The sequence below is a fragment of the Bidens hawaiensis genome, unplaced genomic scaffold (assembly GCF_021521415.1).
Source record: "Bidens hawaiensis isolate Kalapana, Puna unplaced genomic scaffold, B.hawaiensis_p1.1 tig00044600_1, whole genome shotgun sequence".
Classification (NCBI taxonomy): Eukaryota; Viridiplantae; Streptophyta; class Magnoliopsida; order Asterales; family Asteraceae; genus Bidens; species Bidens hawaiensis.
The window spans coordinates 73,571-95,684 of record NW_027497904.1 but is presented as its reverse complement, the minus strand read 5'-3'; the positions used below and the strand labels follow the sequence as shown (position 1 = coordinate 95,684).

The following is a 22,114-nucleotide window of genomic DNA, read 5'->3' as shown; positions in this document are numbered from 1 at the left end:
TATTATAGACTTATCAAAATGTTAAAATATCGTTGACACTTGACACCACTTCATGGGCCCAGGTTATTGGTATATACGTAAAACAAACCATTTGTGATCGATACCAAAGATACATCAGTTTTGAAATTTACCATTTTCCTGTTTCTTAAAACGAATGATAATAATTAAAAGACTAATAATTCAAATAAGTAATTTTGTTGTCATTAATCTTTTGGGCTAGAATGAGCCCAGGCAATGCTGGTATGGGCTTTAAGACTTAAGTGCAAATCAGGATCGGGTCGGGTCATAAACCAAAACCTAAAATAACATTATCTGACTGAGTGTGGTATAAATGAAGGAAAGAAGATAAGGGTGGATTGGAGGTCCGTATGAAAATGGCAATGGCGATGAACTCAATGGGGCTTCAGTCTTTATATTCAAATTCATCATTATCATTATCATCTGTAAATTAATAATAATCCATCAACTCAACTCAACTCTCTACAACTATTGTTATTATTATAATTAGAATTTGTGTCTTAAGTAAGTTTTGCATAACTTGTTGAATCATCTATCTATCTATTTCATTTCAGCAGCAGAAGCTCCAGTTCAACACTCGGCGATCCAACTTTAACATATACTCCAAGGTCGGTCAATACATACATACATACATCTGGAACCCATCCATAATAATTATCTAAATTTGTATTCTATTGTATTGTATGTATCTGATTATTTGGTGTTCTAGGGTAACGATCACTCCCAAAACGGCGGCGTTGGGCGTCGGAAGATATGGAGGAGGAGAAAATTGGTACATGCTTTCATTAATTAATTGCATTCTTGAATCTATATTATATTTAGGATAAGGAACTTTGGTGGGTGTGTCTGTTCTAATTTGATTAATCTGGGTTAATCGCTAGTCCCCACCTTCTACAACACCGATTCGTGTAAGTGCTGATTTAGGATAAGGAACTTAGGTTTATTAACACAATCATCTCAGGGCTAATGGGCCCGTACCGACCGGTCCCGGTCCCGAAAATCGCGGATTCTTGGTACCGGTACCGGTATTTAAGGTAAAATTTCGGGAAATACCGGTACCGGTACCGAAACTCAAAACGTTGGTACCGATTCGGTACCGGCAGTACCAAATCGGTACCGATTTCGGTACCGGTACCACCCGGTACCAGTCCCGAATTTGGCCATCCCTACTAATGGCTGTAGTGATACTGATCAATTGTTAGTTAGTTAGATTATTTTAGTCAACTGGAGGAGGTTTGAATGAAACTAATTTCAATAAATTTTGTATCAAGCTTCTACCTTTCCATGAACTTGACTCTGTCTCAAGTATTTGAGCATAAACTATAGATGGTTCAGGTAATGTTATTGTTGTTGTATATGTAATGTGCGTAATTTGGATTTCATATTAGCTTTTCTTTTTTTGCGTTATTAGTGATGATTTCCAAGTAAATTTTGGATTTAGGCTTTTCGTTGCTTAGGATGATCCATCTAAAGTTGGTAAATTTTCACTAGTGAGGATTTTAGTTTATTAGTTTGACTTTCGTTTGCTTGCGTGAGTCCATGGAGCATTTGAAGCTTCTTTCAAGTCACAATGTTGTGAATTCAGTTTCATTATTTATTATTACTGGTGATTTACATGAATAGCTTAAGGTTAATGGAATAGTGACAATTTATTGCTTTGGTTCTAGTTCTACTTCGTTTCCTATGGTTATGTGAATTGGATGTTAAAAAACTCCGCTCTCCACATGGAATGTTAAAAACAATTTGTAAATTCATAGGGAAATTAAACTAGTATTTTCAGCCATTTATGTTTAGTACTTGAGTTGTTAAAAACATGTTGAAGTTGATCATGCGTGTTCTTATGAATTGATTTTGTGTTTCAGTAAAGAAAAGATTGTATATTCATGGGTGAAAAGGATTCGGTTCTTTGCATTGCATTACCCTGCAAAATGCAATGATGAATTTGCAGGAATGTAATTTTGATAGAGAAGTGAATGCAAATGCTTATGAGTTTGCAGCAAATCATAAAATGTGCTTTTTTTGGGAGTATAAATTTGATCTATTTCAAACTAAAGCAGTGTGAACGAATATGTTTTCAAAATACCTGATAAAACCGAAACTCGGAAAATACCTGATCAACACCCCATAAGTTAGATAGTCAAATTTTATAGAAAGTTATTAGAAATCAATATTTGAAAATAATTATAATAATAATAGGACCAAATAGTTAGCAGTTAAATATTGTACTTGGAAGAAAGAGAAACAATATTAGTTTAATAGAATAGAGATAGAGATTGAGATGTGAGAGGATTAATATAGGTCAGAAAATTTTTTAGAGAAAGTGATTTTTCTTTAAATTATAGAAATAGATATAAAGAAGCTGTTGTGAATGCTCTTATACTTTATGGTTGGTCTTATTAGTGTTTGTTATTATGGACTTGTAGACAAAGAAAGATGAGATGATACAGTACGCACAGGAAAGAACACCGTTTGTGGAAGAGCAGGTGAGGGACATATGGGAGACCGGAAAGCTGGTGGGGTATGACATAGAGAGGCTGAAGCTGTGGGAGGATAATATTTTTGCTTTTGTCAACAACTTGGCTGCTGAGGCCAATGAGTTGGTGGAACAAAATAAAGATGAATATGGGGGTAAAAAGAAAGCCATTCTTCACGCGATAAGCAACAGAATGAACGATTTGGGGTTTTATCGACCAGAGGCATATATGAGAACCGATCCCTTCAAGCATATCACCAAGATGGACACACATGACCATGAGGACGACGAGCAGTAGACCCCCCTTTGCGTCTCTACTTTTTTCATAGCTCATTTGTATGCATAATTTGTTATCAATCTTTAGTTATGTTATTCAGTTATAGAAGAGAAGAGATAGGATGAACACAGTGGTAGTGGTGTCAAATCTTATTTACAAGTTTTTGTTAATGTTGAAATTAGAATCATCATATTAAACACCATGATCTTAGATTCAAATTAAAAGGCTGCACAAATACTTTATTTTTAGTAAACTAATAATAGGATATGATGACAATTTGTAAAACACTTAAGTTTGAACACTAGAAAAGTTTTATCTGGTAAAACAGAGTGGGTACCGGAGATTCGCAATAGTTTGTGTTCGTGATTCCACTAGTTGCATCATATGTTGACACAAAGATACGAGTAGCGGGGATTCTCTCTCGTTTCTTTGGGTTGTAGACATCTGGAGGCGAAGGCCACGAGAACAACGGATCCAATTATACGGACCTAGTGTATGAGCAAATGCACATTTATATTTATGTATTAAGTGTTGAATGTATAGGGAGCAGAGATTATCTAATCCATAGATTATGCTTGAAGAGTTGAAGTAATCTTCGAAAACCAAAAGGCTTTTGGTCTAACAGTACCATATTCTTAGATAAAACTTAGTTTTCTTAAATGGTGAGGATTAGGATGAGCCGGGTACCGGTATTGAAAAAACCGGTACCATTTTTCCAAATTCTTGGTACCGGTACTGGTATGCTCGGGTTGGTACTGGTATTGAAGGCGATATACTGGTAACATGCCGGTGGCAAAAAATCTTAAAAATATGGTATCGATTTGGTATGATACCCGTTTGGTCATCCCTAGTGAGGATTCAAGTCTTGTAAAAGAAACCATTATTTAGGAGTTGAGGGTAGAGTTTTTAAGTTGTAAAAAAAAATCTAATCCGTTAAAGCAGTTAGCGGCCTGTGTTGGCGCTCAGTATCTGCTATCTTATCCTCCTCATATTACATATCTATATCTCACCTTCACTCTTAAATCTTTCTTCTTCTTCTTCTTCTTCCAAATTACACTCTCTCTCTTTCTTTCTTTCATCAATGGCGTTATGGAGTCCACGCTTGCAAAGGTTTATTCTAAACAACAACAACCACCTTCTTAGTAATAAGATCAACTTGAAGAAGAATAATCATAACAACAACAACAACAATAATAATAACAATAATAATAATAATATAGTTAGGAGTAGCCGGTGGCGTTGTTCAGCGATTGCAATCGATGCGCCTCCTTCTTATGGTGTTGCTCCTGGGATTAGATGGGGTTCTGCCAAATTACAAGGTGCTCGTGAGGAGATGGAGGATGATGCTGTTATAGTCGCTAATAACGATCTTGATGGTTTCTATTTTGCTGCTGTTTTCGACGGCCATGCCGGCTTTTCCTCCGTCAACTTTCTCAGGTTTCTTTCTATTATATATTTTGCTTGCACATGTTTTGTTACTTTGTTAGAGTAATCTTGTATAACTACGGGTTTTTTTGAGTTAGTTTTTCTCCTAGTTTGATTCGAATAACGTTTTGTTGGGGAATTTCGGGAGTAACAACTTGGATTATCTGAGTTGTATGCAGTAGCGAAGCTTTGATGAAAAAGTTGGGGCAGACTTAATACGTATTAAAAGTTTCATAAACGGAGGGGGGGGGGTCAAAATTTAGGAGTAAACCGTTAGATTTACATTACATACAAAAAATTTCGAACGAAAACAGATAAATTTACACTACTGACCAAAAAAACAGGAGGTTCCCCCGGGCCACATTAAAGGTTCTCCCATGGTTGTATTGCCTTTCGGATTGAAACGATTTGGTGGTTCTCCAAATATATCAATCAGATAAAACTCGAATGAGATCAAGAACCAGTATTTGTAGTTAAAAATATGAACCATAGAGTGCAACCAAAACTATCAGATCGTATACCAGGGATTAGAGTTTATCCATTTAAAATTCGAATTTCATTAAAAATCCATTGGACCCTGCTACCCGGAGTGCTGCCCCCTTGGAACCCCGTTCTTTAGAGGTTTCGCTCCTAACATCATAATAAACTAAAACAAGCATGCACTCTGCACCTCCTGACTTGTTTAATGTATATTATGATTACATTGGTTGGCAAGTCAATCCAATTACACTAAAATATCTAACAGGTTTATGATTTGTTTAGGATCGTTAGGCCAATATATATCGATCCATGTAATCTTAAATCAATTATCAATAACAGTAAACAAGTTTTGAGCCGTAATCTTGTTCTAAACAATATCAACTGAATCTTTCAATAGGATTGGTAGGTTTATAAATAGGAGTTATTTGTATTATCAACACAAAATTAATAAACACAGTCAAGTTTTACACTAATACCTGAAATTTACTTTTAAAATTTTTTGGACTAAAAGTAAGTTTGATTGATTTCAGGGAGGAGCTATATAAGGAGTGTGTGAAGGCTCTAGAAGGTGGCCAATTGTTGGTTAAAAAGGACTTTGTTGGAATAAAGAATGCATTGCAAGAGGCTTTTCAGAAGGCTGATGCCAAACTTGTAAACTGGTAAGATAACATTAACATGTAACATGTGCTTACATGGACAATTTAAGAAAGAATTGTCAAAGTAGTATGTATGTATGTATGTATGATTTCATTTTAATTGCGTTGAAGGTTTAGACGCTGTTTCATTTTGTAAAGGCTTGAGACGAGCGGGGAGGACGATGAATCTGGTGCAACGGCTACTGCTATGTTCATACGAAATGATATGCTATTCATTTCCCATGTTGGTGACTCATGTGCGGTAAGTCCCTAATGTTACCAGTTTTATTATGTTTGTTTTGTTGTTTTTAAAAGAATTAGAATTTGTGGCAGGTTATTTCGCAATCTGGAAAAGCTGAAGAAGTGACTAATCCTCACAGACCGTATGGAAGAAATAAGGTTTCTCTTCAAGAAATCAAACGAATTCGAGAAGCAGGCGGATGGGTGTGTTATTCTCTTCCCTTTTAATTCTTCACTTGCATACTTTTTTATTGAAATTTCTTTAAATGCCAACTAGTAGTATTAATGCAAGTTTCTTCGATATATAGCATTCGCCTGTTTTAAATAATATTCATGGATTCTGAATGAACTCATGTTGCAAAACTGATTTGCAACTTGTCTTTTTGTGTATGTAGATTTCGGATGGAAGAATTTGTGGAGATATCTCTGTATCCCGTGCCTTTGGTGACATACGGTTTAAGACCAAAAAGAATGAGTAATCTCTCTTTACTTACTGATAATCACATGTATGATGTATTAGTAGTTGACATGTGCATTTCTTTTAACTATTGAAAGGATGCTGCAAAAGGGAGTTGCAGAAGGAAGGTGGTCTGAAAAATTTGTATCCCGGTAAGCTTCCGCATACGTTTTATGTGGATTTTGTTAATATTTTAATTAACCGTGGGAGAATTAATGAAGTTTAAATGAGTTGAGAAGATTACTGTTAATTGATCACCAACTGTAAATTGATACAGCATGCAGTTTGTTGGAGACTTGGTTATTGCTACTCCCGATATTTATCAGGTTACGTTGGGCCCTGATGCGGAGTTTATATTGCTAGCAACCGATGGCTTATGGGATTACATTAAGAGGTGCTTCATTTCACCTTTATTCTTCAGTTTTACCTTTCTTTTATATAAAAATTAGGAAATGGTTTAAACCACTTTTAACCTTGTGCCCAAAAATCTTAATACTTTCAGCTCGGATGCGGTCAACTTTGTCAGAAACCAACTTAGGGAACATGGAGATGTTCAGGTAACTTGTAGCCATCAACCGATTTTCGTTATATTAATTTATATTTATTGTTAATATATTCTAATGCTGCTACAGGTTGCATCTGAAGCTCTAGCTCAAATGGCCTTGGTAATGACTTCCATAGTCCCTTTTGACTTTTTTTTAATTTTTTTTTTCATTTCTCACTTTCTTGTTTCTTGTATTGCAGGACCAGTATTCTCAAGATAATGTAACCATTGTCATTGCTGATTTGGGGTATGCCTTTTGTAAAATATATGATATTAACAATTAACAAATCACTTTTCGGTGACCCTTTTCTAAATTTTTTATTCTTTATAGGCGGACGGATTGGGAAAATTTGCCTATACAACAACAGAACGTTGTGTTTGAACTGATACAAGCTTTTGCAACCATTGGAATCGTGTCACTTGGGATATGGATGTCATCTAATGCTTCGTTTTGAAGCCTAACCTTGCGACCTCTGTATATAATCAACATATCTTTTCCCTTGTGTTGATATTCCATTACTATACATGTCTAACGCGTTACTCGTTCGTGTGCTTGCATTAGTATAAACGTATTGTTCTAAAAGTATTTCAGATAAAATTTTTATTTTATTTCTTGCATAAGTTTATTAACAACCGGAAGTTTATCTAAAACAGCATGACTTGGTATTTCTTATTATGACGCCTCGATGGTCCATGGTGTCCACCACCCTTCCTTGGATCATGCCTGGGATTTGGCCCTGGATCTTTGTAGTCTGTGAGCTCCACATGAAGCCTCCTTGGGTGCATCCGGGCTCTATATAGGTTAGCAACATTTGTGGCACAAATTGCTGTAGTCAGAAGAGAAATATAAGTTAGTTATAGGCATATAATATATAATTAAGGAATTAATACCTGAATGTGAGCAAAGGAGTAAAAGAAAGGAGGTTATAACAATGATCCAGGTGTTAAAATGCATAGCCATGAAGGAGAGATTTGATGATGGGAATGGGAAGAATAGGGAGGCTACTTATATTGGTAGGATTTCTATTTAGTGTGAGGTCACCTGCATTAACTTTATGTTGCACCACCTACTCTCATTAACCATGCTTTGCCTTACTTAGCAAATTGAGTTTTTCTTTTATATATATCAAATGAGCCGATTCTAAACCGGAGTTCGTTTGATCAATGGTTTTCTAGTTCACCATTTTTTTATGGTTTCTCAATGAACTCTCGGTTTTCTTAAGACTTTAATATTACCATTTTACTCTCGATTTTCTTTGACTTTAAATTTTAATTTTTATCTATTTTTTAAACTCGTATTTTTACTCTATTTCATCTAGCTAGTCAAGTTTTGGCCATTCAAACTTTATTCAAATGCTCATGACTTTTGGTAAATCTTTTTGTAGGGGCAATGCTTTTGTCTAAAATTTAAAAGAAAGATGTACGTTTGTATTATATTACAAATTATGATTTTGAAAATGAAGGTGTAACTATGTGTTTCGAACAATAATCGGTATTTCAACTGATGACGAAGTGAATTATGGTATTTTATGGAATTGCGGTTTCAAAAAACCCGCTACGCCCTTTGATCGAGTGTCGTGGAACATATCACTAGGACAAACATACATTATCCAGACTAATGGCATTCTTTTTTGTTGATATTTTTATAAAATTATATATATCTCTACCTGTGTGTAACATGGGATCTAACGTAGTTAATCATTATTGTAAATTTGTAATCCATAAAATTGCTTAAATGTCACCAACAACCCATCAACCATAAAAAAAAACAAAAAAAAAAAGAACAAACAAACCAAGCCACCAAGTAGTTAACCATTATTGTAAAACCATTGTTGCTAGCTTTTAAATTTACTTCCTTTAAATGGTGGGATAAATCTATAACCTTGAATACTTTTTATTTTATTTTATCACGGTTTCTATACTTTATTAAAGTAACTTTATAAAATACTAGTTTGTATCCCCTGTATTACGGGGTTGTTTTATATTATTTGTTTCAAATATTTATATATAATTTTTGAATTTTAATTTTATTTATTGTAGAAAGTTAATAAATATACTTAGAATTTGATATTGAAAAAGTTTCACAAATAAATGTGATGTTATAACTCGTTTTAAAAAGCTATATAGGTTTGGCGAGACCCATGACTCGCTTATCTTTTTTTTACTATAAATTTTTTTCTTAATTATAAATAATATTTTTTTAAAAAAAATCATATATTTTATAGGATTTTTATATCAAATATTTGGTGAGATCAATTTTTAATTTAATGAGATGTTATAACACGTTTAAGGATTATCTAGGTTTGGTGAGACCCATACATGTGAATTCGGATAAAATACATGAGAAACCTTTATTTACAAATAATGCAATCTGATGGCTTGAGAGAATGTAGGGAGTAACCAGAGAGCTTTTAAAGATTTCGTTTATATATATTATAGATGGTATAATTTTAATTATTTTAATTAAGTAGTTGAAAAATGGTTTATGGGTGAGAAAGACGGACACCATGGACGATATGGATTCAAGGAAAGAAATTTGACAAGACGCTGATATGGTGAAGAAGGGGCTTTCGGATAGAAGGAAATTGAAAGAAGTATTCCCACTTTAACAACAACCGGATAAGTTATGTTAGGTTAAATTGCCTCTTCAATTAAGTTCATACCTACGACCTACTTTAGTTTTCAATTAAATTTGTATCACGTCATACAAACCGACAAATTTAATATTGCATTCATGGCGTGAATACTCTTACCTAAACAAGCGAAGACTTAATATGGTTGATTTTGAAATCATCTAAACATTAAATTTGGTTGAAAAACTTGTGAGACAATTAGGGTCAGTTTCTGATAACTTTAATGGTTAAGGCGTATAGCCTATTATACCTAAAAACGTATTTTGTTTTACAATTAAATGTTTATTCAGGTTTTTTGGGTTGACCCAAAAACCATAAATCATACCCAAGAACCAACTCAGATTACTTTGGTTTGGGTTCAGGTTAGTCTTTTCTCGGGTTCGGGTTTTTTAGGTCGGGATAGTCATGTTCGAGCACGAGTTTTATCAGATTGAGTTTTGGATAAGAGTGACATTTCTAGATAGGATGGGAATGCTCTTTAGTCTTTTCAAGTGTGTTTGTATATTGCAACTAGGGATCCATATTCCACACCACAAACTAAATAAAAGGGTGCGTTCGTTTCATAGAACTCGTGGGAATTTAAAGAAATTGAAATTAAAATCCTATAACATGGCGTGTTCGTTTCGTTGGAATTGGAATCTTAATTCTATTTTGGTGTGCTCAGTTTAAAGAATTGGAATTCAGTTCCTTCAAATTCCTTAAAATGAAGGAATTCCAAATCCTTCCAAAATGTGAATAAATTCAAGTAAATTCTTTGGTATCTTTTCTCGAGTTTTTTTTTCTTTTTTTCTAGCGTGGACAATGAATAAAACATTTTACTTTTTTTTATTTTAATTTATATTTTGAGTTATGAATTTTTTATTATTATTTTAAATATTTTTGAGGGTTTTTTTTATCTTAATAGAAAACCTCTAAATAAATTAATTAAAAAAAATGCAAAATATAAATAAAAAGCAAACAATTTCAAAAAAAACTAGAATGTTTTCGCCGTTATCCTCGTTAAAGAAACACCGATTCCAATTTATTTGTCAAAGGAATATATCAAGAATAGAATTGGATTTCAATTCCTTCTAGTTCCAATTCCTATTAAAATGTTCAGATTACAAACCAAATTTCAAATCTTATGCAAATTCAAAATTTTAATTAAAGTTCATTTTGTGAAATGAAAGCAGTTAGGTATTTGTCCCTTATAGTAATAAGCCCATTGCACAAGCCTATATGCTTTGTGATAACCCAAGCCCAATTACATTTTAAAACAATCTTTTACATTATAAAACAATCTAACGAGTATGACTACACTAACAGTCTAACGGTGTTTTGTACGGGGAAATGAAATGAGCGAGATAATGGAATAGACGAGGTAATGGAATGGATCATTACCATTCCATTGACATGTTTGGTTACCATTTGAGAATGACATGAATTATTAATTTTTATTATTGGTAAGCTAAAAAAAGTCAGATGAAAATAAAAATGGTTGTGAGTGGCAGTGGGATGGTGGTGTTGGGCGGCGAGAAGTAATGGTGGTGGTGGGTGGTGGGCGACGGGAGTGATTGTTGGTGGTGATAGTGGACGGTGGTGGCGGTGGTAAGCGGCGGGTGACAGTGGTGATGGCTGGGAGCGATGGTTGGTGGTGACGGCGGTGGGCCGATAGTAGGTGGTGGCGGGTGGTTAGTGGCGGCGGCGGAGGCGGGTGGTGGCGGCGGCGGGCTGGCGACGGAGGCGGTGGTGGGTGGTGGCGGCCGACGGAGACGGTGGTGGCGAGGGGACAATGGTAGTGGTGGTGGTGAGAGGGCAATGGGTAGTAGTGGTGGGAGGGCAATGGGTAGTGGTGGTGGTGGTGAGAGAGCAATGGGTAGTAGTGGTGGGAGGGCAATGGGTAGTGATGGTGGCGGTGAGAGGGCAATGGGTAGTAGCGGTGGGAGGGTGGTGGAGGTGATATATGTGAAAGAGAGATGGAATGAAAAAAAAAACAATGGGGGTGGATAAAATGAATTTGGGGTGTTTTAGTGGGAATGAAATGGACATGGTAATGGTTGATTCCATTCCATTGATCAACCAAACACATTTTGTTTCATTCCATCATAATGGTTCATTCCATTCCGCCTATTATTCCATTCATGCATACCAAACACTACTTTATAGTTTTGGCTTTATAGTTTACGTTCAGGTAGTAGAACACAAATAGCACTAGCCGTCCGCAAACTGTAATGGGGATTGGGGAATAAAGAAACACATTAGCTCTTTATTTACTTTTCTTCTAAGACAGTTCGCTATAAGGCGATGTGGGAGCGGCTTAGGGGGGAACACCGCCAAGGGGCGATAAAGGGCGGGCGGTAAGGGGGAGGTGGGTTGTGAAGATCAGGCGGCCTTGAAGGGTGTGGGGACGTATATATATATATATATATATATATATATATATATATATATATATATATATATATATATATATATATAATAGGGTAACAAACCACAACAGGGCTTTATAGAGATGAACAAACCTACATCGTAATAACATGACACTGTAGAGGAGCTTTAAAGCTCCCTCCATAAAGAACAGCCTAATGGTTTGAACTTTGGACTTACAATAAACCTTCAAACACCCAAGCAAACCCCCAATTGGAAGGTCAACAAAAGTATTTTTGCTTAAGATTTAAAATATCTTAATAATTAAATGGAACAAATTACTCCACAAAAATAGCTCCTCAAATTAATTTGTTGTTAATTATAAGCATGCTACTGATTAATTACAGTCATTAGTATGATTTTTTTTTTAATTTTATCAATTGAGAAATAAAAAACTGATGAAAAACAAAATGTAAGCTTATTATGTACATTAAACTCAAGAAAAATAAGGAATTACTGAAATACAAAAATGGCCAGCCCAGTGGAAGTAGGAAATGAAAATCAATGCAATAGTAAGCACTGAGCAGACAGCTTGGCTTTTACCCAATGTAATGTAATGTGATAAAAAAATGGCCTGCCTTTGATTAAGTTCCAGCTTGTACAAGACAAAACTCAATCATTCAAAAACCACCGCGATATGACTGACGACGACTTTTAAATGACAAATGAAAAACATTCATCTTCAACCCTCCTGCCCCCACCAATACATTCCGTTAGTTAAAGTGTTACCGGCAATCCATAGTTGAGAAACGACCTGATATGTCCATCCCACCCTGCCGTTACAATCACCAGGCCCCACCTATGACACCCACCTGATCTCTGCCAACATGATTTAAAAAACTTGTATTGGGATTTACACAATGGAGGCGGAGATGGAGGTGGGAGCTTTTCTTCGGGCCAGGTGGCCGACCCCTTGGGAATGAACTCGAGAAACAACTCATCACCAACACTGAAGTAACTAGGTGAAGAAGAACCGTCTTGCAAGTTCCAAACGTTTCCTTTTAGACCACACCATGGTAACGCAACCGATGCATCACTCGAGAAACACTCGAACGACCTCACTGTCTTTTCTTGGTCTTGTATTTTATTATTACAGTTCCATACATATATGTTTGAGTCCTCACACGCTGACACTATGTGTTTCCCATCGGATGTGAACGATGCAGATAACTGGTTTCCGCAGTTTCTTTGGCCTAGAATAATAGTAAATATTAATTAATAGCTGAGTTGATATTTGTAAATCAAGTAAGTCATACCCTTGTATTTGCCGATCACGTTGACCCCATGAAGAATTCTGACACGGGAATCCGCACATGTGACCATTACTTTGCTTGCATCTTGTGGACAGAACTATACAAAAAGATTGACCCACAATTAGAACAGCAGTGAAAGCTGCATTAATTATGATCCAATAATTAATAGCCAACCTGAAAGCCAATTATCCTCTTGCAAGCCCACTTCTTTTTACTGTTTAAGCTAACGGAAGCTTCCAGTTGGAACTGTTGATCTAAATCAAGTAAAAGACACGAGAGTTGAGACGAGTGGATCCCTCAATAATAGTGGATCAAATATCACACGCTCGATGCGAAAATGACATTACATCCCCCCATTCCATCATTATAATAAATCCATATACAAGCCACAAGAATTTTCAAACAATCATGTAACATTTGACCACACTTGTTTGGTATGTTGAATACCATCCACAAAGAAAAAGCATCACACATTTGACGAAACATTAAAGTATGTGCTCGATAAAGCTTACCTGACAAACTGAAGAACCGGCAATAGCCTGTCATCGATCCAATAATTCCACCCTGATTAAAAACCAGAAAGAAGGCGTTTTCAGTAATCTTTGTATTTTCCAAAATTTTGAATTAATCAAGAAAAATGGTAAACCTTTCCATCAGGATTGTAAGTGACAGCGGTGATTATTTCTCGAATGTCTGTCCAATCTACAACTTGGGAAGACCCAATCGACCATATCCGAACCTTCCCGTCAATTGACCCGCTTATGAAATAACTATCGTCCACAGGGTTGAACTGAACACATGTCACTGCAATCACATACCATAAGTTTTCCTCACAAATAAATCACAAGGGTGTTATTACGGGTCTAATATTTGAATAAGAATCTTGAATATTTTACATACCGTAGTTACTGTGCGGAAACACTTTAATGCATTGATCGCTCCCAACTCTCCACAAACAAACCGTTTCATCAACCGATGATGACAGAAGCAGCTAAAATGAAGAAAACATTACAGTATAAAAACATTTGTAACCTTATAATTATTGAAATCAGTGTTTAATTAATTAACTTATTCACTCACATTATCAGTGGACCATGAGAGATCCAAGACCTCACCTTTGTGCCCATGGAACTCATGAACTGGCTTCTCCAGTATCCGAAACACCTTCGGAGGAACAATGACACAAGCCGAATCCGAGGTTTTTCTTAGGCTTTTATTCAAACTCAGTTTCTGTTTTTCAGCCATTAAAGGCGCAGGTTCAGAAAGATGATTCAACGTAAAGTATATGCAGGAAGGATCAATATCTGGAATGTCGATATCATTCGACCGATCATCCTCCACAACTTCCCAAATTCTCACAACCCCGTCTTCTCCAGAAGTCGCAAGATAACGCCCGTCTCGACTAAACTTCATGGTCAAAATCGAACCTTGATGCGCCTGGATGTCCTGTCCAGTGAAAACAGCCGAGAATTCCTTTAGTTGTTTCTTGTTTTGTCGAACCTTGACCCGTTGAACCCTGTTTCTGCAAACCTCATCAAATCTTCGTTGAGGATCGACCGCACATGTCATGGAGAGTAATCGGTTCAGCCATTGAGTTTTGACTCTGTTGACGGTTCTCGCCATAGTACCGGCAACCTTGATTTGTCTCTCCACAAGTTTCTGAACCAGTGGAGACGAATCGTGGATCAAGGAACTGCATACTTCTGCTACTTCCTTGCAATCCCGAGCTCTTGATGAATCGGAAACAGAGGATGTACTCGAAGACATTTCTTCATAAATCGGGCTTCTTAACACAGCATCACTAGTTTCAGTAATCCTATCATCTGAACCATCCGAATTATACTTATCATCATCATCTAGGGTAAAATTCATTAACTTAAGGAAGCGTTTCTTTCGATCTTGAACGCTTGTCGGCGTCCCGGCCCAAACATCATAATTAAAATTAGGCAGAGAAGATGAACCACCAGAAGTGGATGGAAGTGAATCTTGGGCATCAAAGAACTGAAAATCTTGGTCTAGGTTTAAGGTAGCCATGGTTCAAGTTCAACACATGAAACCTAACCTAACCTATGCAATGTAACTTACTTAATCCATCATCTCCACCTAATCAATTAAAACCATAGACATATCAAGATCAACTTCAAGTGGTAGCAATTATAGCAATTAATAAATATATTGAAAACACAAAATTGTGAAGGATCCAATTCAAGATCCAACGCCCTGCTTATTCATGTATAGTTGTAATAAACAAACAAGGTAATAATAATATTATTATTATTATTATTATTATTATTATTATTATTATTATTATTCAACATTGATAAATGGAGCAACAAGAAACACAGAATTGGGAAGGTGATGACGACAGGGATTACCTCATATCAAATAAACATAAACATAAAGATTAAAAATTGAAACTTGATTACTAACCAGCGGTAAGAAAGGTGAGTAAAGAAACAAGTGTTGATGGAGAAGATGTATAAAGGATGTATGTATGTATGTTGTTGAAATTGGTGATGAAGTAAGAATGGACCAAGAAGCGAGATGTATAGAGTAGCGTAGGTTGGGGGTCTGTCTGGTCTGTAAAATGTCAAATGCCTACAATATTATTATTTTCTTTTCTTTCTTACTCTCTCTCTCTCTCTCTCTCTATATATATATATTATAGATATATATTGTCTCTATCTCTGCCTTTTCGGTTTCCATCCAATCCAAATCCAAATCCAAATCCAAATCCAAATCCAAGTTTCTATTTTATTTTTCAAGATTTTTTGGGTTTTTATTTTGGGAAAATTCTTAAAATATTTTTTTTAATTTTGAGAGATTCTAAATTGGTCCTCTCGAAATCATTTTTCCAAATTAGTCCCTCTTTTAACGCATCGCCGGGATGTATTATGTAGTCTTGCCGACGAGTTAGCTAACATATTGTCAACAATGCGTTAGACCTCCAACACATGATCAACGATATGTTAGACCTCTAGAAACATAGTCAAAGATGTGTTAGCTTCTTCTTTGTTTTATTAATATCAATATCATAACTAATTTTACTTATATTTTAAAGCTATATATAATTTTAAATATACTATTGAGACGTGTTTTTTTTTTGTTTACGGGTCGATATAAATTTTACTTGAAACTGAGTCATTAATATCGAAATGTTCAATCAAATTTGACCCGACATGGTTTAAGAAAATGTTGTGTCAACATGTAAATAAAAAAAACATGTCTCGACGGTATATTCAAAATTATATAAAACTTTATATATTAAAAGTTATAAAAGAAAACAAAATATAAGTAAAATTATTTATGATATTATAATATTAAAAAATAAAGAATAGGCTAACACATCTTTGACCATGTGTTTCGATGCCTAACACGTCTTTAACGATGTGTTTTGAGGTCTAACAAATCGTTGACTATGTATTTTGAGGTATAACACATTGTTGACTATGTGTTAACTAACTCGTCGACGAGACTACCTGACACGTTGTCATTGATGCGTTAAAAAAGGGATAAATCTGGAAAGGTGATTCTGAGAGGATAAATTTGGAATCTCTCATAATTAAAGGGTTATATCGAGAATTTTCCCTTTTATTTTTAGTTTTAAAGATCACTTTTTTTGGCAACAATAATATTATTGTCGGTAATTTATGTTAAAAGATTAGTTTACGGAATTCCAAAAATAAAAACGATGTTAAGAAAGACATGTATCATGTATATTGATTGGAAAAAGATAGATATGGAATTCAAATTTGGGTTTTGAATTTTGATTATAATCGAAGGTCAACTTTCTATCTTTATATTTTTCTTTTCTTGTTCAAGATCTCTTGTTTTCTTTTTTATTTTAATCTCAATAATAACAATACTAATTCTTATAATGGAACGGGTCACAAAAGGACTGGATAAGGGTACTAAACTAAATATTCCATGATTAGTTACTATCATTAGATTGTAGCTACCTAGCCTACATGAACATATTTAACTTTGAAGTTATCATTTCATCTTTTAGTCATTACATTAAAAACATGTAGTTAATATTTGAGGTGAAACATTACTTAAGGTGGGCGAAATGTATTTAGGAGGAAGTGGGATGGAAAGCAAGAGGTCGTTACCTATGAGAATCATAAAGCAGATACATAGAGGTCAGGATTGATGAAGTAAAAATCATCAAGATTTCAGTCTCAAACTCGGACCTTTAGTACCTCCCAAGGACCCAAACCAACACATTATCAAATAAAATGATACTTAAATAAATAATATAACATCTATCATTTTGATGGGGGGGTAACGTGATTAAGATGTGAAATAGGAGGTCATGAATTCAAACTGTATAGAGCGCGTAAAATATTTTGTCGTTCAAAAAATCTATCTATACTCTTAATAAAAGACAACATTTTTTGTTGATGTGTCGCTACCTCGTTAATTCTCATAAATTGTTCAATTATTTAAATAAGGTAATTTATTAATATTGTCAATCTCTTAAAATCTTCTCTCTTTTTAATTCCTTACTATTAATAGCATAGTTATAATTTTAATATTATAAATGAATCAATTCATTGTTTTCTAAACTAACTAATTTATGTTACTTATATTAAACGGAGCCGGTTAGACCAGTGTAGACTCTCAAATCTCAATGTAGATGGGAGGAGTATAGCAGTCCTGAATTAACTTTGAAGAAAAAGATTAAGCAAATTTTGTTGGAGTTGCACCTCTCTGAGGTAGGGGTGTTCTTTGGGTTCGTTTTTTGAGTTTCGGGTTCGGGTTCTTCGGGTTTCAAAGTTTTAAATCTTAACCCGAAATCCAACCCAAATCTCTCATGGGTTTTTTCGGGTTGGGTTAATCGGATTTTGAGTATTCTAGAAAACAAAACAAAAAAATACTTCAATGCTAAACTTAAAACAACATATTCTTCATAATCAGCTAATAAACAAACATAATTTGACAAAATAATTCAAAAGAAGAACAAAACTAAGTAACTAACTCGAACCATAATCTTCTTCAATCATACGTGATTTGGTTGTTCGATTACGGTTGCTATTAGTAATAAACGGAAAACATAAATTAACAATAAACAATAGATTCATGATAGTTGGAATGACAACAGCCGATTATGGTCATCAACTGATAACTTTAGTGGCTAATATTAAGCTTATTATACCTAAAAATATATTTAATTTTAAAACTAAAAGTTTGTTTGAGTTTTTCGGGTTGACCCGAAACTTATAAATTAAGCACGAAGACCAACCCGAATTACTTCGATTCGGGTTGGGGTTGGGGTTGATATTTTCTCAGGTTCGGGTTAGTTCGGGTTCCGGTACGAGTTTTTTCGGGTAAAAGTGGCAGTTCTACTTTGAGAACATGGTTCATGATAAGAGTTCATGGAGACATAGGATTAAAGTTAAGGATTTTTAAAGGATGACACTTTTTTGTGTTAGCTTTATCTTAGTAGCTTAGATTCTCCTGCATTTTAGATGAACTTTGTATTTGTTTGTCTACGTGTTTTATGTCTATATGTGTCCTATGATGTTACATTGGTCTGTTTTTACTAGTCTTGGCAGCGTCCTAGTCTTGGCTAGCATTCATCCGCTTATAAGAAGATTGCTGGAAGAATAGCATACATACATAGAATAGAGAAGGAATCATATATGAACGTATATAACTTCTTTATAATCGATCTTAACATATATATCAAATTTCTTAAACTAATATGATATTAAAACTCACTTGATCATGATTGTATAGATTGATCCGTGTTAAAGATGCTTGTACATTGTAGTTCCTTTAACCTTATTCCCTAATGCATCATGCATGCTTGATTCACCAAGTTTCTTTTTTGAGTGTTGTATGAAAAGAAATGAATATGGCTTCCTATATCTATTTATAGAGTGGTCTCCAAGTAAATACATGGGTATACAGTTGTACGGAGTGAACACGTCCTGGTTACATTACATTATAAGTTATAACCCATTGAAAGAAGTGCCAGTTTTGTCACTAAAGAAAATACTTTAATTAGTCACAATAGAACATTAATCATTATGGTGGTCCTTGTGGGAAGGCAAGAGCCCAATGTTATGCGGAGTGAATGCACGCCCTTAACGCCGGCTACACCGTGCCACGACGTTAAGGATCCCAACGTTATGGGTGGCCGGTTAACAACGTTATAACAAAGATGATAACATATGGAAGGTAGGTCCACTCACATACTAACAACTAATTATTGAAAAATAATTAGTTAACCGTACGTTTTTTAGAGTATGATATGTGCATTCCCACGTTTATTCTTTCACTAATTTAGTTGTTAGTTAATTTAGTAGTTTGTTTATTATGTTTAGGAGATCATGGGTTGTATAATGGCCTAGTGGATAATTTGGTAGTTTCTTTGTATGCCTATAAAAGACTATGTAATTTCCATATGAATTATGAATGAAAAATGATGATTTAACAATCAAAGTCTCTTTCAAAAATCTATGATTTTTAAACTGGTTTCTATCTATTTTCTTTGAACCATTTGATTAACGAACGAGGTACGTAACAGAGTATCGTTTATAAGAAAAAAAGACATTGGTCACATGATTATTTACCTACAAGTTTGCCGTTCAAAAAAATATATTAATATATTTTATTAAACAAAACCAATGCTTTCTATAATTTATTTATTTTAAAAAGTTCGTGTCCTGTTACAATTTACAAGCGTACAGATATATCTATCTATGCTTATATATGAAAGATCAAGCCTATAATTATATTAAGGAAAATAAAAAGGTTGCGGCAATTATATAATTTAAGACTAATTCTCACTTAACCCCTCTCCGACCGCATGATTTTACTTTTGAAGATTGAAGTACTTTATACAGACAATCATCGTCAATTGCTAAAAACATGGTTGTTTAAAGTTAACCCATATTTTGTCGTTATTTCTTTATTAGTTTTTAGGCTGATTCTACATAAAAATCACATTACATTTTTTTTATAACCGCTAATTCACAAACCTCGTAAGCTTATTGTTTAGTTTGCAACAATTTCCAATTAAAACCCTCTAATACTTGAGCATGAGCATATTTTTTACTATGCAGATTGATACTCTAGGCTACATTATACTTGCATATATATGATGTGGTGGGTGTTGAACAAATTTTTAATACCTAAATGCATGTGAGCTATTGGTATCAAGGTGTGTAGAAAGGCAGGCAGAGGCGGATTTAGTGTGGGTTCCCCAGGTTTACGGGAACCCATTGATTTTTAAATTTTACGTTAAAACGATATATAAAAAGTATTAGTGAACCCATAAGACTTTTAGAAGTTAACAAATATCAAAAAGTTTAAAATAGTGTAGTGGTAAACTGCTTCTTTAAAACCTTTCTAAACTCTTGAAAAGTCTCAAGTTCAAGTCTTCACAAACCTATTTTGATTATATTTTTTTCTTTTTGGTAAACCATCATTGTATTATTAGTTTGGGTTTACTTGAAATGTCTCAAGTTCAAGTTTTTTTTAAGTCCTATTTTTGTAACTTTTTTTTTTGTAAACCATCACTGTGTATTTAGTTGGGATTTTTAATTGCAAAAAGAAGAACGTTTTCGCTTCCCATTATTTCCAGAGTATTCACGCGTCCACGACCCATTTTTATTGTAATTTTTTTTCACTTTTTTAATGACCTTACATGTTTTTTAATTAACACATTGTTTTATTATGGTATCGTATTACGTCATATTCTCCGATAAGGTCCAACCGGCCTGAAAAATTTAACGTTTGGTTGTGTGAAATTTGAACACCGAAAAAAGGTGAACCCATAGGAAAAAAAATCATGGATCCGACACTGAAGGCAGAGATGTAGACAAAACCGTACCAAATAAGTGTTTGTAATCTGTTAGTGCTCATTCGTTTAGTTTTAATTTATCGAATAAATAGACGGTTCACGAGCAAACAACCAAACAAAAGTTCTAGTATGTTTGTTTATTAAGGAAAATGAGGTTGTTCATACTCGTTCTTTAATTATAGAAACAAACGTAAATACTTTTGCCATAAACAAACATAAATACTTTCCCTAATCTCTACTCTCTAGGTTTCCTTACATTCCACTCTCCACATATCCTACTAATACTTTTGTTATAGGTGAGATTTTACTAGGTAAAATTGATTGATTGATCGATTGAGTTTAACATCCTTAATACTCAAAATGAATTCCTCCTAGTTTGTGTTTGGCAAGATTGTTATAACATAAATAGTCTTAGAAATGTTTTTTCAACCTTTTAATTAGAATGTTTATGGGTAATCTATCGTTCATGGAGCTAGCCGCTTAATTTGAACTATCCTACCAGTCTACCACCTTTCATTACTAGCCAAAAAACAAATTAAGAGACAAGTCTTAGACTTAGGTAGCCAACAGTTGCCTAATCTTGGATAGGATGTTGTCGGATTAGCACCAAAGTTGCTTTTCATGTTAACCTTTTCTCCTTTTCATTGTTAGCTCGAATGATATTGTCGTTTAATAACACACATACTTTTTAAATTGCTAGATCGATCAATGCATGTATTACAAGTCCAATAACACACCTTTTACATTTCTTAGTTTTTGTATTATCAATGAATCTTAATTTTAAATATATATAAACGAAACATCCTTACATTTTCTCAAGCTACCAGATTGCTTTATTTGTAAATGGATGTTTCTCATTCATTTGATCCGAATTCACGAGTATGAGTCTCACTAAACTCATATAGCCCTTAAACGGGTTATAACATCTCATTAAATTAAAAATTAATATCTCCCAATATTTGACATGAAAATCCGATTAAATATAGATATACTAAAAATTAGACTCGGATTTTGTATAAAAAAATATCATTTATAATTAAGAAACAACTTTATAGTAAAAAAAATAAGCGGGTCATGAATCTCACCAAACCCAAATAGCTTTTAAGCCGGATTATAACATCTCATTTTTTTGTGAAACTCTTTTATCATTAAATCTTAAGTATATTATTAACTTCCTTACAATAAATATCGGTAAGAACTTAACATTAATTTTTAAGGAATATTGGATTTTAATAATCCCTATTAAATTGTATTGGCCGATAATAATCCCTATTCGTTTTATCGCCACTGGCGGTCCCAAATTCAAAAAAGTTGGCCTCCAATGGTCCCCCGTTAAAAATGACTTAACGGCGTTATAGTTTTTTAGAATTTCGAACCAATGTTTTAGGGCTTTTGATCGTTAGGAGGATACGAGTCGATTGGTGTAAAATTTAGTTTGAAATAAATGACGAAACAATACT

General features: G+C 34.3%; 3 protein-coding genes across 3 annotated transcripts; 2 read left to right on the top strand and 1 right to left on the bottom strand.

Annotated features, from left to right (window-relative positions):
* The first annotated feature begins 374 nt into the window (after positions 1 to 374).
* On the top strand, positions 375 to 3,251 carry LOC143595036 (protein PLASTID TRANSCRIPTIONALLY ACTIVE 7-like). Its single transcript, XM_077074182.1, has 4 exons — positions 375 to 443; positions 573 to 626; positions 728 to 790; positions 2,442 to 3,251. The coding sequence occupies exons 1-4, from the start codon at positions 375 to 377 to the stop codon at positions 2,787 to 2,789; spliced, it is 534 nt and encodes a 177-aa protein (XP_076930297.1). The 3' UTR covers positions 2,790 to 3,251.
* Positions 3,252 to 3,789: 538 nt separating this feature from the next.
* Positions 3,790 to 7,156, top strand: LOC143595040 (protein phosphatase 2C 57-like). Its single transcript, XM_077074186.1, has 11 exons — positions 3,790 to 4,205; positions 5,204 to 5,332; positions 5,468 to 5,570; positions 5,642 to 5,752; positions 5,944 to 6,023; positions 6,104 to 6,157; positions 6,283 to 6,399; positions 6,508 to 6,562; positions 6,638 to 6,670; positions 6,750 to 6,796; positions 6,881 to 7,156. The coding sequence occupies exons 1-11, from the start codon at positions 3,850 to 3,852 to the stop codon at positions 7,002 to 7,004; spliced, it is 1,209 nt and encodes a 402-aa protein (XP_076930301.1). The 5' UTR covers positions 3,790 to 3,849; the 3' UTR covers positions 7,005 to 7,156.
* A 4,838-nt stretch (positions 7,157 to 11,994) lies between these two features.
* LOC143595039 (WD repeat-containing protein YMR102C-like) lies at positions 11,995 to 14,891 on the bottom strand. The gene is made up of 7 exons (XM_077074185.1): positions 13,922 to 14,891; positions 13,742 to 13,832; positions 13,488 to 13,645; positions 13,354 to 13,405; positions 13,016 to 13,095; positions 12,845 to 12,938; positions 11,995 to 12,781 (listed from the first exon to the last, which is right to left on the bottom strand). The coding sequence occupies exons 1-7, from the start codon at positions 14,873 to 14,875 to the stop codon at positions 12,306 to 12,308; spliced, it is 1,905 nt and encodes a 634-aa protein (XP_076930300.1). The 5' UTR covers positions 14,876 to 14,891; the 3' UTR covers positions 11,995 to 12,305.
* Positions 14,892 to 22,114: the final 7,223 nt, after the last annotated feature.